Here is a 15,330-nt window from a genome sequence, read left to right as displayed (position 1 = left end):
GCTGGTGCCAGAGCCATGGCCTGAAGTTAAACGCAAAAAAGTGTATAGTCATACCCTTTGGGAAAAACAAGGTAACCCCAAGCTACCATATAGGTTGCAACCCACTAAGCACAGAAGAGGTTATCAGGGACCTGGGTACCCAGGTTGACAGTGGCCTCTCGTTTGACACTCACGTTGCTAAAGTGGTTCGAAAGACCTTCTACATTGCCCATCTGATCACGAAGGGATTCACATCCAGATCAAGTGAGGTCATTGTTCCCCTGTACTCTTCACTTATCAGACCAATGATTGAGTACAATGCCCCATTCGGGATGTATCTCACCCGACACCTGCAGCAATTGGAGAGACCCCAAAAGTTCCTCACCAAAAGGATAAAGGGACTCCAAAACCTGTCATATACTGCCAGACTGAAGAAACTCCAACTCTATTCAGTTGCATACCATCTGCTCAGAGGTGACCTGTGCCTGACATACAAGGCCATGACCAACCCGGAATTAATGGACATGCTCCACCTCAAAAATCCAAATCCACCAGAACCACTAGAGCAAGTGACTTAAACCTTAGCACGGATATAAATAGGACGTGCTGGAGGGATAGATTTATCACCCAGAGACTCCCCATGCTGTGGAATAAAATCCCGGTCCATGTGAGGCAGAGCACCTCGCTGGCTCTGTTCAAGAGAAATCTTGACCGGTGGATGGGAGATCGTAGGTTTACCCCGGGAATCATCTCTGTGTCACTGCTGGACAGAGGCACAACAAACTAATGGGCACATTATTTCTAACATAAGGGGTGGCGTAAGCCACATAACTTTGGGCTAGGCTAATAAATGCCTTAGGGCAGATAGCCTAGTATAAATCTATGAACCTATGAACCTATACATACCATTTAGTATGGTAAAAACCATGCACGAAAAATAATTCACCTCTAGCCTTTCTAAATGGAAAACAAATGCACAACAACAGTTATGTAATCCATAAAATAAAGTGAAACCAGCGGCAGATGCCTTGCCGTACCTTGTAAAATGCTCCGTTGGAGCACCGCGCCTCTAACACCAGCACCTCCATCTGGTGTTTTTTTGGGGGGAGGGTCTCAGGGATAAATAAAACATTACACAGAAACTTCTATGAAATCTGGTGTGAGGTAACGTTTTTGAGCTTACATAGACGGCGAGCTCATATACTCCCCGGACAAACTGAATGACATGCATTTTGAAGGTAATAGTACGGAATTTCTCCTTTCACATGTAGTCCAATCTCAAGCTATTGAAAGCCGTCAAACCAAAGTACAATTCAATGCAGTAAACACTTACCTTATTATAGATAGGAAGATCTAGATGCAGCTGTAAGGCATTTGCTTTTCTGGGTTTCTTGCTGATGAGTTACCACTGGACTTCGCAAACGGTGCACAGAAAATGCTCTGTTACAATAGATAGACGGCTCCAGTAGCAATATAGCAGAGCCGAGTAAAAGAAAGGGAACTGGTACTGGAGGACCCTCTATTTATTGTCACAGAACAAGGAAAGTTAGGTCTGGGGGTGGAGTTGTTAGGCAAGTGGCAGCTTGGATTGCAATAATGTGATTGGCTGCCACCACTTGCTTCCTGGAAAATATATAGAATTGGCTTGCCGTGATCACAATCCGATGCACAGTGCATGGTAAGCTGATTTTCTCGAAAATGTTAAATATGAACATGATGTTAACACACAGTGAAAACAAAGTTGACAAGGTACCTGACAAAGTTCAGGTACTTTTTCAATTTAATTTTTATGAGTGGAGCTACAAAGAGACTCAGAATTTACCTGCGCTTGTGGAAGGCATTCGGGTAAAACAACATACATTTTCAAGCGCCTCAGAGAGCGCTCGGCTATAAGCAATTAAGCACCCTGAGAAGGTACTCGGGGTTAATGAGTTAAGCAGTTGTAAGCGGGTTTGCGCGGGTTTGCACGATGCTTAGCAATACTTAGCTAAGCACACATATGCGCACACTTGCTCAAACCCATTGACTACTGCTTAAAAGTGCTTACTCCCGCTAACTCCCGCGCTAATTTCGAAAAGAAAAGTGGTGAAAAAGGGGATACAAAGAGGGAAAGACAGAAGGGAAACCAGCTCGGGATGTGCAGGATGGGTGTAGGGAAGGTCCATAGCTGCCCATTTCTTTACCAGCAACAGCTGTGCATATGTTGCAAATTTGGAGTGAAATGTGAAACTTTCCACCCCTGAGAGAGGGGTACGGACAACAAAGTATGTTGTACTGCCAATTCTAATTATCAGTTTACATGTCCAGCAGACATGTGTGCGAAATAACCAGCTATGTATGGGGCATAGTTTTTTTGTGGGTACAGATTGCCCCCTTTTTTTTTTTTCACGTGAGAGTGGAATGTGAGGTAGAGGAAGTAGGTATATTTGGGGAGGTAGGTTGGGGAGGTAAACAGACAAGACAAACAAGACGCCTACAGGGGTGGAGTATGACACAGGGGGTGGGTGAACACAATTGATGCAGACAGATGTTTGGAAATCGCAAGCCCATGAGCCCACAGATGGTAACAGTGGGACTGAGATCCCCACCCATGGGCAGTCACCACTGAACCTTCACAGACCCAAGGGTCGCTGTACTGGGGGCTGCATAGGAGGGGCAGGCTCACCCGTGAGTCGCTCCACTCTCACCTTGAGCTGGCGTAGGGGATCAGCGACTAAAAGCTGGATCTCCTTATGCACCGCAACCTGGACCCTTCGGAGGGTGACAGGTGGCCCTTCTCCGCAAACACTTGCAGGGGGGGATGAGCCCCATTCCCCGCAGCCCTTCCACCTGAAGGTGGCACAGGACCAATGGAGGAGGGTAGCCTGGGCTGGGCACCAGACCTGCTGGTGCCAGGTGCAATCGCCAGCTGAGGAGGGACAGGTGGGTCCGCTGGGACCGGCCTTCCCATACGTTGTGTGATTAGGTGTGTTTAATTACAACATAGACAACAGCATTCCAAATTAGTTGTAACAGCATGCAGTAATATTGCTATTAACCCAACACACCAGGGTTCCAACAGTTGAACAGCAAGCATAACACATGCATATATTGAACGACAGTGGACATTACAACAGCATGCAGGGATGTTTGGTGGCAACAGGTCACCAAGATTGTGGTGTTTGAACAGAGCACATGCATCAAAGTAAATGCAGATGTTTATAGAACAATAGGACATATGTCCCAACAAATGTTTTGAGATTAGACATACCCATTGAGGTGTGGAATTGCATTGTTTATGCACATGGAGTAGGGTGTAAAAAGAAACCTCCATTAACTTCTTATTAGTACTTTTACTCTACAATACATTCCTATTGACTGCAGGTGTATATCCCCTACATGTATTATTACACTAGGCAACATGCATTAGATTGTGTAATGGGTTTGGCTAGTTCATTATATACCTGACCTATATCTGACATACTAACTGTCCAAGATGCAGATGTTACTGCTACATAGTTGTATTTTATTTTTATATTTATGTATCTACATATCTGGATGTGTTCATGTGACATTTTCACTTAATTTTCTACAGAACCCTACATTTCATGTAGCACACTCACATTTCTGGGAAACACCTTGACAAGCTACTCGTGTGCCAGATTTACCTATGTATGACAGCCATTTGACAACTGTGGAGGACTGTTATATGCTTCACAGCTACTGTCACTTCCTTCATCCAGTTTATATGGGACTGCACAACTCTGGATTGACAGCACTTAATACAACAGTACTATTTATTTAATGCAAGGGTACAACAACATTTCAAAGTAAGTGACACAGACACACTCCAAGTATTATACCTTTATTAATGACATTAAACACTCTTTTCTACAGGCTCTCTCCTTTATTTGATATTACAGTGCATACGGAAGACCTATTCAGGACATATTATACCTTTATTGATAGGTTACAACACTCTTTTTCAGGCTCACTCACTTATTTTATATGACAGTACATGCAAAAATAGTATTCTAGACTTATTTACCTTTATTAATGGGTTACTAAACTCTATTTCTGGCTCTCTGACTTATGTTATATAACAGTACATGCAGAGAATTTATTCAGGGCATTTTATAGCTGTATTATTGGGCTACAACACTTTTTTCATGCTCTCTCACATATATTATATAACAATACATGCAGAATAATTACTAACCTGCCTGGTGGCACAGCCTTAGCAGCCTATCTGCATAGGCTTGCTGATTCACAGCACGGACACCTGCAGCTGTGAAGTAAATGATGGGATATTGAGACATACCTATCCATTATTGAGACTATATTAGCATGTCTTACATACTGCATTCCATGGCTACCTACTTAGTAGTGGGGCATCTTGCATATGACGGGCCTCCTGGATCCATTGGTTCAGTAGGTCCTGCTTCCATCTCTTCAGGTCTGCATGGTGGTGACGGTCTGCTCACCAGTCCGAGGGACATCTGTGGCACTGGTGAGTTCATGAGCCAACCAGTTCTAAGCCTCTGCCTTATACTCCGTCCCTTGGAACTGGCCCTGCAGGAGTCGAGACTCATGACGATGGACTAGGAGCCAAACCACCTATTTTGACTCCTCGATGCCCCAGTGTTGCGCTCGAAAGCGACTACCTCTCCAGCACCAGACATTCTAACTGCAGATGGGAGCTACAATCAGTTATGGCAAGTATTGCGCCTATGGAGCTTAAATATGCCGCATTTCCCTGCACTTTTTTGTGATTGGCCATTTTTGAAAAATCTCGGCTGACTGCAGACCTGCTTAGCAATGGTTAATCCACCATTTATAAGTATATGTATGTTAACAGTGGATGTTTATCCTAAGCTGTCATGGCTTAATGGTTCAGTACTTTGATTATGGTGCACAGTGTCCCGGGATTAAAACTTGTCATTGCATTTTATTTTACTACTGTCCAGACAGGCTAGGGGGTGTGGCTGCGTTTAGGCAACTTTGCTCAATGTTGCTCCATGTTGCTCCATGTTGCCCGACGTTGCCCTATGGTGCACTGGTTAGTGCGGTGCGCAGCTCTGTGCAAACTTATTGCACTGGGTAAAGTGCTGCTTAGCTTTGGGCAAAAAAAGATTATGCTGGGTAAAGGGCTGCTTAGCTACGGGCATTTATATGTCAAGATCCTTCTTACATTTCTATATATACATTTTGTTCACTGATACATAGGCCATTTCACTGCTTTTTAGTAAGATTTTAGTCATATATATGTCAGGAATTATTTCATATGCTAATTTAAAACATAAAATTGAGGGGGAGTGGTGGGACTCAAACTGTGAATGCCTCCTCTTTGTGTGAAGGCTCTACCACTATGCTATTGCTATTTGGATTGATTTGCATAAACATTTGTTATTATGCTCTTCAATGTTGACATTGCTAACTGCAGCTAAGCTATGGGCACACCCGCGCAAACACACGCAAATACGGGCAGCTATATCAGAAATTAGAAATAAAAATAATTATATTTTACATTTTATAACTCTACTGGGGGTTTACAGTGTGAGGGAGTGTAGTGTTGGGTTTGTTGACATTTGAGCGGACTCGCTCATGTGTGTTGACATTTGACAATTCAGACACTTGCAGGGGCGTGGACCTTAGGACTGCTCGGCAGTCAGACACGCCCCCTGCCTTCCTGCACAGTCCATGTTAGACTTGGAGTGGAGTCAGGGTGCCCTCATGAATATGCATGGCACGCTGACGTCAGACCATTCAACTGCAGTTTCCGAGTAAGTATTTAGTCTTACACGGAGGTTTCGTGAATCTGGGGGAGTGTATTTAATTTTATTAGCTGTAGCACTTTTAAATAATTAACCAGTGTCTTTAAAACATTTTGTTAGCAAATTAATTTTGGCAACTTGTGTAACATGCATTTTGCAGAGAATTATTAAATAAATCAGAGATAAGTATATCAGAAAAGTAAAGAAATCCTCAGATGTCATAGCCAAATGTCATTTATAATATTAAAACATTTTCAAGATTTAGAAAGTGTATATTTTAATTTGCTCTATTCTTTTACCCACATTGTATTAGTCCTATTTTATTTATTAGTATCACCAATGCCAATTGTAAATGTTAATGTTACTTTATGCATTAAAACATGGATGAGCCCATCTATCAGAAATACAAATGTCAAATATTAAACTGCAGCCAAACCTTTAACTAGGAGAGCTTAATGTTTTCATTATTTCATAGGTTTTATTTTAAAGAATTTAGGTTCATAGGTTCATAGGTAGTTACTAGGCTATCGGCCCAAGGGCCAAGGTAAGTATAGCCAACAAGGTTCCCTGGCTTACGCCACCCAAGAAAGTTATTTTCCTGTGCCACTGTCGAGCAGAGACATAGAAGTGATCCCCGGGGTGTATTTCCTATTTCCCATCCACTCATCAAGATTTTTCTTGAAGAGTGCTAATGAAGAACTTTGCTTGACATAGATGGGTAGCCTGTTCCATAGTATGGGAAGTCTCTGGGACAGGAATCTATCCCTCCAGCATGTCCTGTTTATTGTGGTGACAAGGTTTAGGTCCCTAGAGTGTGTAGCTCAGAGGGATTGGGATTTCTTTAGGTGTAGCATGCCCAACATCTCTGAGTTTGAGATAGCTTTATATTTTAGGCAGAGATCACTTTGGAGTAGGCGATATGCTACAGAGTAAAGCTGGAGTTTTTTGAGGTGGTCAGTGTAGGGTATTTGTTTGAGGCCAGTAATCCTCTTTGTGAGGTACTTCTGTGGCCTTTCCAGCTGCTGCAGATGTCTTGTGAGGTACATTCCAAAAGGGGCGCTGTACTCTATAATGGGTCTAATGAGTGTCGAGTAGAGGGGAACATGACCTATTTTTCCTGGATGAGAACCCTTTTATGATGAGGTGTGCCACATAGAAGGACTTCCTGAATACTGTGGGGATGTGACTATCAAAGGAGAGACTACTGTCCACCTGGGTCCCAAGGTCTCATCACACATTCGGTGTTAAGTAGATTGCTGCCTATGTGTTAGTTCATGGGTACAGGTGATTTGTATTTGTGACTATAACTTGATTATCAGGCTTCCTTGATACCATGGTTCAGCCCTTTGTCTTTTTTTAAAGAAATGCCCATTTGTCCCGGTCCCCTTCAATAAACACATCACACAGAATGACATTTGACGACCTTTATTAAACTTCCATAACTTTGATTACCAATTTATTTACAACTGGACATAGTATAGTTGATTCTAAACACAGCATAAACATCCTTGTAATGTTAATCAGGACAGTATACCTGCTCATCCTGCCAGGTAAGCAATGTCCATACCTTTGCTCGCTTACTTTACTTATAAACCTCCTTATAATGTTAATCAGGACAACGTACCTGCTCATCCTGCCCAATAAGCAGCGTCCAAACCTTTGCTCGCTTACTTTACTTATGAAGCTGTGTCCATCTCACTTCATAAACCATTCATCAAATTACCAAATTACCAACCAAATAAGCAGCATCCTTACCTCCGTTTGCTTACCTATTCAGCAAACTTCCTCCAGCTGCTCATTTCCTTTCCAGAAATCCTTGGAATAAACCTCCACATACCGGAGGGGGAACAGAAGAGGGCAAGCCTGTCCCTCTTCTCCGCCAACCAGCCTGATCAGGCTGTTCCCTCTCCCTTCTACCCAAAATTGTCCAACTAATGACCTCCCATAAAGGGAAGGGTTAGGCCAAACATCATTCGTTTGTACCCATCATCTGTAAAGTACCTTAGAACCCCGTCATCAACCCCATGCCTTGACCTACTAGCACTGGAATGCACCTTAATGAAACTAAATAACGTAGGGTTAACCATGACCCCACTGTACCACTGGAACCTCCACTCTAAGAGAATACATTTCATTTAGTCCGCTTCCCTCAAGCCACTAACTATGGCTATTCCTTTCCAGAATGACAACCTACAGCCATAACAAATGCCACAGAAACTCCTTGAACACAATTCTGCAACATGGTCAAAGAAAACCCTTAACAAGCCTCGAATCCAGGACCCTGTCAACTATAGCATCTCACACTAGCCCACCAAACTACACAGCTCACCCTGATGCTTCCACAGCAATGATCAAATCAAACCCCTATACCGCTGCTCTGCTGGAAATCCATAACCTCATTCCTAATGCTCCATCAGTCAACACATTCCTCAGCAGCCTCCCTCACCTGTCGAGTCAAAATTCCTTCAGACCACCAAAATGCCAGCTCAGCAAGTCCCCATCTGCGACCTCAGTGTGATCTGTAAAAGAAAAACTGTAAATCCTCTACACCTGCAAAGCCCATTTCTTAATGACATTATTCACCACTAAGAGCACAGCTTTTTCATCAACTGTACGAAATGCATGCATTACTGAATGCCAGACTCCCTGACTTAAGACTTCTTAGCAAAAAAAATTTTTTTTTATTTTTATTACCACCCATATTCACGATAAGACTGATACACATACAAAAATACCAAGTTCATTGCATCAAAGGGCCTATTCTGGTATCATTTAACCATCTCATGAGGTTTCTCAACCAAGCTGTTAACTGTTAAATAGGGCAGGGAAGTTAAAACTACCGAATCTGTCAACAAAATGCCACACTCCATGACCAACACTATCCATTTACCCCAAGGAACATCCCAGTGTAATAACCCAAAGGTAACCTCCACGGTGAAACACACCAACTTATTAACCCCTACCAAAGTAACCACCTTAAACTAGCTGCCATGCAACTTCAGAAATGCCTAACTCCCCAAAAACCCATGTTTGAAACAAAACACTGCCTTGTATATACAATAACAATACCTCATTATCCCACTGCCAAACAACTGGATGGGTGACTAAACTCACCCTAGGGTTCTACCCCTGTCCCAAGAAAGACAATAGAAGCAGCATGTGGAAATAAAAAAACGATCTTGGCTACCTACTAGACCCTACACCATTAACCCCATAACTTCCTATGATCCTATGACTGTTGTGATTCTGCCTTGCCTGTAAACCCCAAACCTCCTATAAACCACCCCCCCACGTCACCTTGCCCCAAACATACTTCCCTTTACAACCCCATTGTGTAGCATTTCCAACAATCAAAATCCATGCAAGAAATCAATTTCCTTTCAAAATAAGAGCCAAACTTGTCTAGCTTGTAATCACCCCAAAGCCAGTAGCCTAGTAACTTCCTATGATCTTAAGATTGCTGTGACTCCACCCCACCTACCTGAACCCCATCCACCATGACGTGCCTTAATGAGCACTAAAAATGAATTACCTGTAATGTCATCATGCCCACTGCATGAACCCAGACTCTTCCCTATGGCCAATGGCTGTTGCTCCCGTTACTATTGAATGCAAATGCCCAAAAAGCAGGGACAACTTACCAACCTTGATCTAACATACTGAAATGGTTAATAGAATGGATTGTACAGCCAATTAACCTTGAGATCAGAAACTCAAGTGCCTGTCTTTCTCTGGCTATCAATGTAACTCCTCTACCAAAACTCAACAACTTTGAAATCCACTTACCTCAGCCAGTAGCTGTTGCCCACTTATGCTCCCCATGTGTAACCTCCTCACTCACCACCACTTCCATCCTCTGAGAACTCACTGTGTAGTGCCACAACTGGTACTCATCACCCACCATCTGCAAAGAAAAAGACCAAAGTAAATCCACTAAAATGAAAAGAGAAGGCTCCACCTTATACCCACCTATTCTAAATTATAGCAGCAGCGTTCCAAAGCCCCATGTCAGCCAGTAACTGTTGCCACCTTGCGCTCCCCATGTGTAACCTCCTCGCTCGCCACTGCTTCCATCACCTGCAAATTCCCTGTGTATCACCACAGATGGTACTCAGCACACTACCGTCTACAAAGAAAAGGACAAAAGTAAATCCTCTAATATGTAAAGAGAAGGCTCTACCTGATACCCACCTATTCCAAATTATAGCAGCAGCATTCCAAAGCCCCCATCTGTAAGAAAGAAAAGACGTGAATCATCTAAAATACATAACGCACATTCCAAGACAGCCCTGTAACTAGTTTATTTACATTTAATATTTAAGTTATATGTGTTAGTTTATACTGACTAAATTCCAAGGTAGTTCATCAGTCAGAGAGAACTATAGACTTATATAACTGCTTCCACCCCAGTCCTCTCCATTCATTTTTGCAGGTGGACAGTAATGCAGGCTGTCCCAGTAGTAATTTATGTGTCATCCCACATGGTATTAGTCCTTAACTCCTGCCTCCCCTAATTATCCATACCTTTTCTGATCATAGGCCTTCTTAATTTAAAATGAAAGGATTAACTCTGAAAAGGGGTAATAATCTTCAGAAAATCTACAGACTGACATTTGTTCCGTTTGTAGCTTGGAGGACAATGATATGTCCTTTTTCACCAAACCTTTACTGTTATATGCATATTTCAAATGCCATCATTTCTTCACCTGCAGAATCATGGCACAGAAGGTTTAAATAGTTTTTATAAGGATGATAGCAAAATAGAGCCTTTTTTATGCTAGAAATGAATTACTTGTTACTAGGCACCATGGAGCTTCCGGAGTTTATACATTATGCTAGCAGTTAATTTAATACTGTAAAATGTGGAAGCTGCGTGATTCACACTTAGCGACTAAGCATATTAAAACGAACAGCACTGGGCTAATTAAAGAAACTTGTAGGGAGAGGCATAGCTTGTTTAACCCTGCTAATTATTAAAAAAGAATAGGTTCAAACACTTATTCATGAATTGTTTTGGTGAAATTCTCAGCCCTCATCTTTTGTATGTCCCCATCTATTCCAGGCTGCGCGAATCCTATTTCCTGTACATTTGACCCAAGTGCACATCAACAAACCTTGAAAGGGTGCGTCTCTCACCACACACCCCTCCCAGCAAAGTATCTCTAATGTACAGCCACACCGATACTGCATACTAAAATCTAACATAGCTACAGACTAGGGGTTTCTTACAAAAAGTGAGAGCTATATAAACGGTGGTGTGGAGAGTTTACAGGTAGTACATTTCTTGGAGTAAAAGTAAGTTGCAGTCAATAAAAAGTAAGATGCAGGAATAATCTTGCTGCTTGCATATATACTGTGCATCTAATCATACAAACGAGTGTCAAATAACGTTTTCAATGAATTCTGACATGCCATTTCTTTATACATTATTTTGTAATTTCTGAATAGCTGTGTTGCAAATGTTAAAAAGGTTACATATGAAAATGTTGAATGCAGAAAAAATAACTCAAAAGGATAAACTAAAAATGGAAGACTTTAGATGAGGTGTAGACTCTCATCCTTTCATAGAAGTCTTTTCACCCCACCCCTCTCAGCCCTTGTACTTGTTGCTAGAGAAACAACCGATCACGGTAACTCTCCTAAGCAATACGAGACACTGTTCCCCAGACCTCACAGTCTCTTACTGCAAGAAATCCTAAAGCAGCCATATTTTCTCAAGTAGATGGCTAAACTTCAAAGGTTAACAGCAATTGTTACACAGACAATTAATAAAAAAGACTGCAGAGTTGTTAGTTTCCCAAACAATCAGGGGACTCTTAAAATATTAATACTATTAACTTTAGACATTGATGGGATAAGAGAATGCGATTTAATATACATTTTCACTTTTACAGTTTCACTGCATCATGGCTTCACGTTATATTCCCTGACAATAGAGAGTGTCAAAAGAACTTGGGTGTTATCATGATATACAGTGCATTGATATTACATAGTATGGAATCACATAAGCTATAACTTCAGGAAAGGCCAGTAATAAGGAAATATGCCAGTAGAGACACTGGCTATTATCCATGCCACACACTAACAATTAGACATCTGGGTATTTCAGATGGAAATAGAAAATCATTTTCAGAAACTTAGATGTAGAATTAGTGCAAAGAGATGTAGTTCAGAAAATCTGAGCATTAGTTATGAGTAGCTGAGGAACTCTAAACTCTCAGTAACACATCAGGATTTGCTTTGGTTAAGGACAGAGGTATTTTACTGGCTCACTTATCCTGGGAGAAGGGAGGGGTCCTAAAACCAGTGGATGATGGAGACAGAGGTGATAAGGGAGATAGGCTTCCTAAGCTTACAAATGCTAGAACATGTATCAACAGGCATGCTCAGTCTTCATGGCCTAAGACCATTGTACATCCGGCATTAGTGAGGGGAATTAGTAGGGTTATAAAACAAAAAATCCATATGGCCATAAGTATGATGCAGTATGGTGGTCCTCTCAGACAATGGGAAAAAGTATCAGACTATGTGAGGGCACTGGTTAGAAGTAACTCCTGCATATCTTGGAGAGCTGTGATTCATTAAGAGCTAGTACTTGGGATTCATGATGCTTGGCCATTGCCGGGCTACAGTGCACCTTGCCTGAAATCCCAGTGCACATGAGGTGCATTAAAAACAGGGGCCACTTTGTAGGCCACTACAGTTATTCACAGAAGTAACAGCTGATTATTATTATTATTATTATTATTATTGTGCTCAGGTGAGTTCTTGCATAGGTTTAAGCTAAGGGTCGGGGGATGGCTGGCTGAAATTACTACATTACAAATCCTTATGTAGATTCACAAGTTTCATTCAGAACACGTCATTAGCAAATTTCCAGGTGACCCAAAAAACCCTCTTTAATTTTTTTCTGTTGAATCACACACAATTTGTGATGTAGCAATGTCATCAACAACAAGTTAAAATCATTTAAACAAATCAGTTATCTTAAATCCCAATGGCTTTCCCAAGGAGTCTGACACAAAATAATACATCATTTTTATAGTTTTAAATGAAATATGATAACTGTCTTTCATACTCTTCTCCACTGCTGCATTCCTCTCAAGTGTACCTCATTATGAGGAATGTACCTCATTTGGGGTCATAAAAAGTTCATGTTCCTCAATGTTCCATATTGAAAGGATCTGTTACACATTTAGTGTGAGGAATTTTTTTTTAACTGATATACATGGTAAATAGAAATGAATCATATAATTCATTAAAATATAATTTTTATCAGTAAAACCAGCACATTTTAACCATCCTATGACATTACTAGTTGAAGTTAAGTTGTTAGTATATGTTCCACATTATGAGGGCTAGTGTTCCTCATTTTGGAGATGGAAGGTTGAGAGTTATGCACTGCTGCAGCTATTTCCTTGATACCTTTGCCAAATGTCCACCAGCCAGTATGAATACCACCTCGAGCTTCCCCATAAGGAGGCCATTCACAGAGTGGGACTAACATGCTCAACAAACTATAAGTAAAATAAAAATTGTCTCTTTTATCTGGTTGAATATGAGCTCCAAGAAAACCTAAGTGATGATATGGCATGACTAAATAAAGTATAAAACTGCTGTGGAATATGGCAGATACTGTGCTTCAGACTTTGTACATGAGCACAAAGGCAGATAGATTAACTGTAGCTTCTCAAGCTCTGATAGATGTCTCAGAAATTAAGTCACGTTCTGTAAAAAATAAAGTTGTTAAAAAATGGCAAGCAACAATCTCAAAATGAGAAGCCTCATTTACTATGCTGCACTTTACATTCCTTAAAACGGCCTCAAAACCCCCTTCTAAACCACACACATATATTTTGAAATTATCCCTCACTTCCAACTTCAAACACATATTAGCCACCCTACTTCCATGAACTCCTGCTAGACAGGGGTCAAGGGAAGTAAATAGTGTGGGAAGAAATAGCCAGGGAATTGTTATGGCTAGGCTTGCATAGGCCCTAGAGCCGATAGCCTAGTAACAACCTATGAACCTACCAAAGACCAGCTGTACTAAAATATATAAATGCTATCTACCTACTGTAAACTTCTACCCATAAGTAGAAAGGTTGGTCTATAAACAACTATTCAAGCTGATCAATAAATATGGCCTGCTTTGTGACAAACAGATTCCACAATAGTTTCAATAACATTACTGCCTTACATGTAGTAAATGACTCCATGTTTAGCTACATGAACAATGGACTACTGACAGCAGGCCTCTTTATAGAACAAACCAGGGCATTGGAAACAAATAATCACTCACTACTTCTGGATAAACTGAGAAGACTTAACTTTGGCATTCATACACTAATGTGGTTCACTAGTGACCTTACGGACAGGATTTTCAACGTAAACTCTAATAAGAAGCAATGTCATTAATGCTACCTAGATACTGGTATACTATAGGACCCATATTGTTTTCTCTCCTCATCAACAACTTGTTTAGAGACTAAGGTTATACTAACATAGTGATGTACTCGGGTATCTAATAGTCTCAGGTGAAAACCACACACAACTACAGCAAAAGCTCCAATCTAATTTCACTTCTATTAGTAACTGGATGTTCGCCAGCAGGCTCTTTAACCTACCACTACTGTTACTCTGAGAATAATAATAAATTCCTACCACCACTGAACAAGCTTAACTGGGAGTTAGTCTACATCCCTTATTAATCTTCACCCAGCACACAAACAAGGATGTGAGCAGAACTTTAATGCAGTTAAAACTATGGTACAAGTAAACACGCCTCCTGTCCTTCATGCAATCAGAGCACTTGCACAAAAAATCCTCTTACCTAAACTAGAATAGTTCCTACTGCTATTTTTTACTTAAGTGATCTGACACAAGCTATTCAAGGTGAATTTAACAAAATATATGGATCTGTACATTTGCATATCCTAAAACTCATCACAATAACTTTCTCACAGGCTTAAACTGTCTGTCTGCAAACAGCTGAGATAGCCTACTATTCAGCATTCTTCTATTTATAATCATGTTGGACCACTGCAGACATTTAAAATCTAGAATACAGTTAGGGGAACAAAGCTACAAAGTCAAACAAAGCTACACTCTGGAAGCTAGCTAGGATGGCAGTATATTATCTAGGTAGACCTCATTTGAAAACATCAGCAGGAGAAAGTCTTCTCTAAACTTAAGAGATTACAAACTGTGATTTTTATGGCAACAGAAAATCTTTTAATCTATAGAATAAACATTTACATTTCTAACAATAATATCTGTCATGGTGATGGTTAACGGACAAGGAGTCAGACACCTAGCTCTGTACAAATTAAAGTTAAAAATGACTGTCCATCTCCGTATGTCCGATCATGAAGTTATGAACTCTGAGAAGTGAGAACTGAACTCTCTGTAAAGCAAAGCAAGCAAGTTGTTTAACCAATGGTAGCAACTAAAGTACTGTGCTACTACTGACTGTTTCTCGCTTTCTTTTTCGGGAAGAGAGTGAGAACCAATCAGTAGCCATCCAGCCGTCCATGTCACGTACGTAACTGTGGACGTGGCAGTCCGATCCCCTTCTACTTTACTGTTTGATTAAACT

The 15,330-nt window shown here is 41.0% G+C and overlaps 1 protein-coding gene across 8 annotated transcripts in view; it reads left to right on the top strand.

Moving 5' to 3' along the window:
• ACVR1C (activin A receptor type 1C) overlaps window positions 1-15,330 on the top strand; it is a 1,029,031-nt gene that overhangs the window by 91,650 nt on the left and 922,051 nt on the right. Inside the window, exon 2 of one of the 8 annotated variants that reach the window (XM_044074846.1) lies at window positions 120-143. The exons of the other annotated variants lie outside the window; for them this stretch is intronic. Within the exon in view, the coding sequence (XP_043930781.1) occupies window positions 120-143 (24 nt within the window). The remainder of the gene's footprint in view (window positions 1-119; window positions 144-15,330) is intronic. 8 annotated transcript variants of the gene reach the window in all.

The sequence above is a fragment of the Protopterus annectens genome, chromosome 6.part0, assembly GCF_019279795.1.
Source record: "Protopterus annectens isolate FY-2018-M chromosome 6.part0, PAN1.0, whole genome shotgun sequence".
Taxonomy (NCBI): Eukaryota; Metazoa; Chordata; order Ceratodontiformes; family Protopteridae; genus Protopterus; species Protopterus annectens.
Note: the sequence above shows the minus strand (reverse complement) of the source record. Positions and strands in the feature narration are given on the sequence as shown.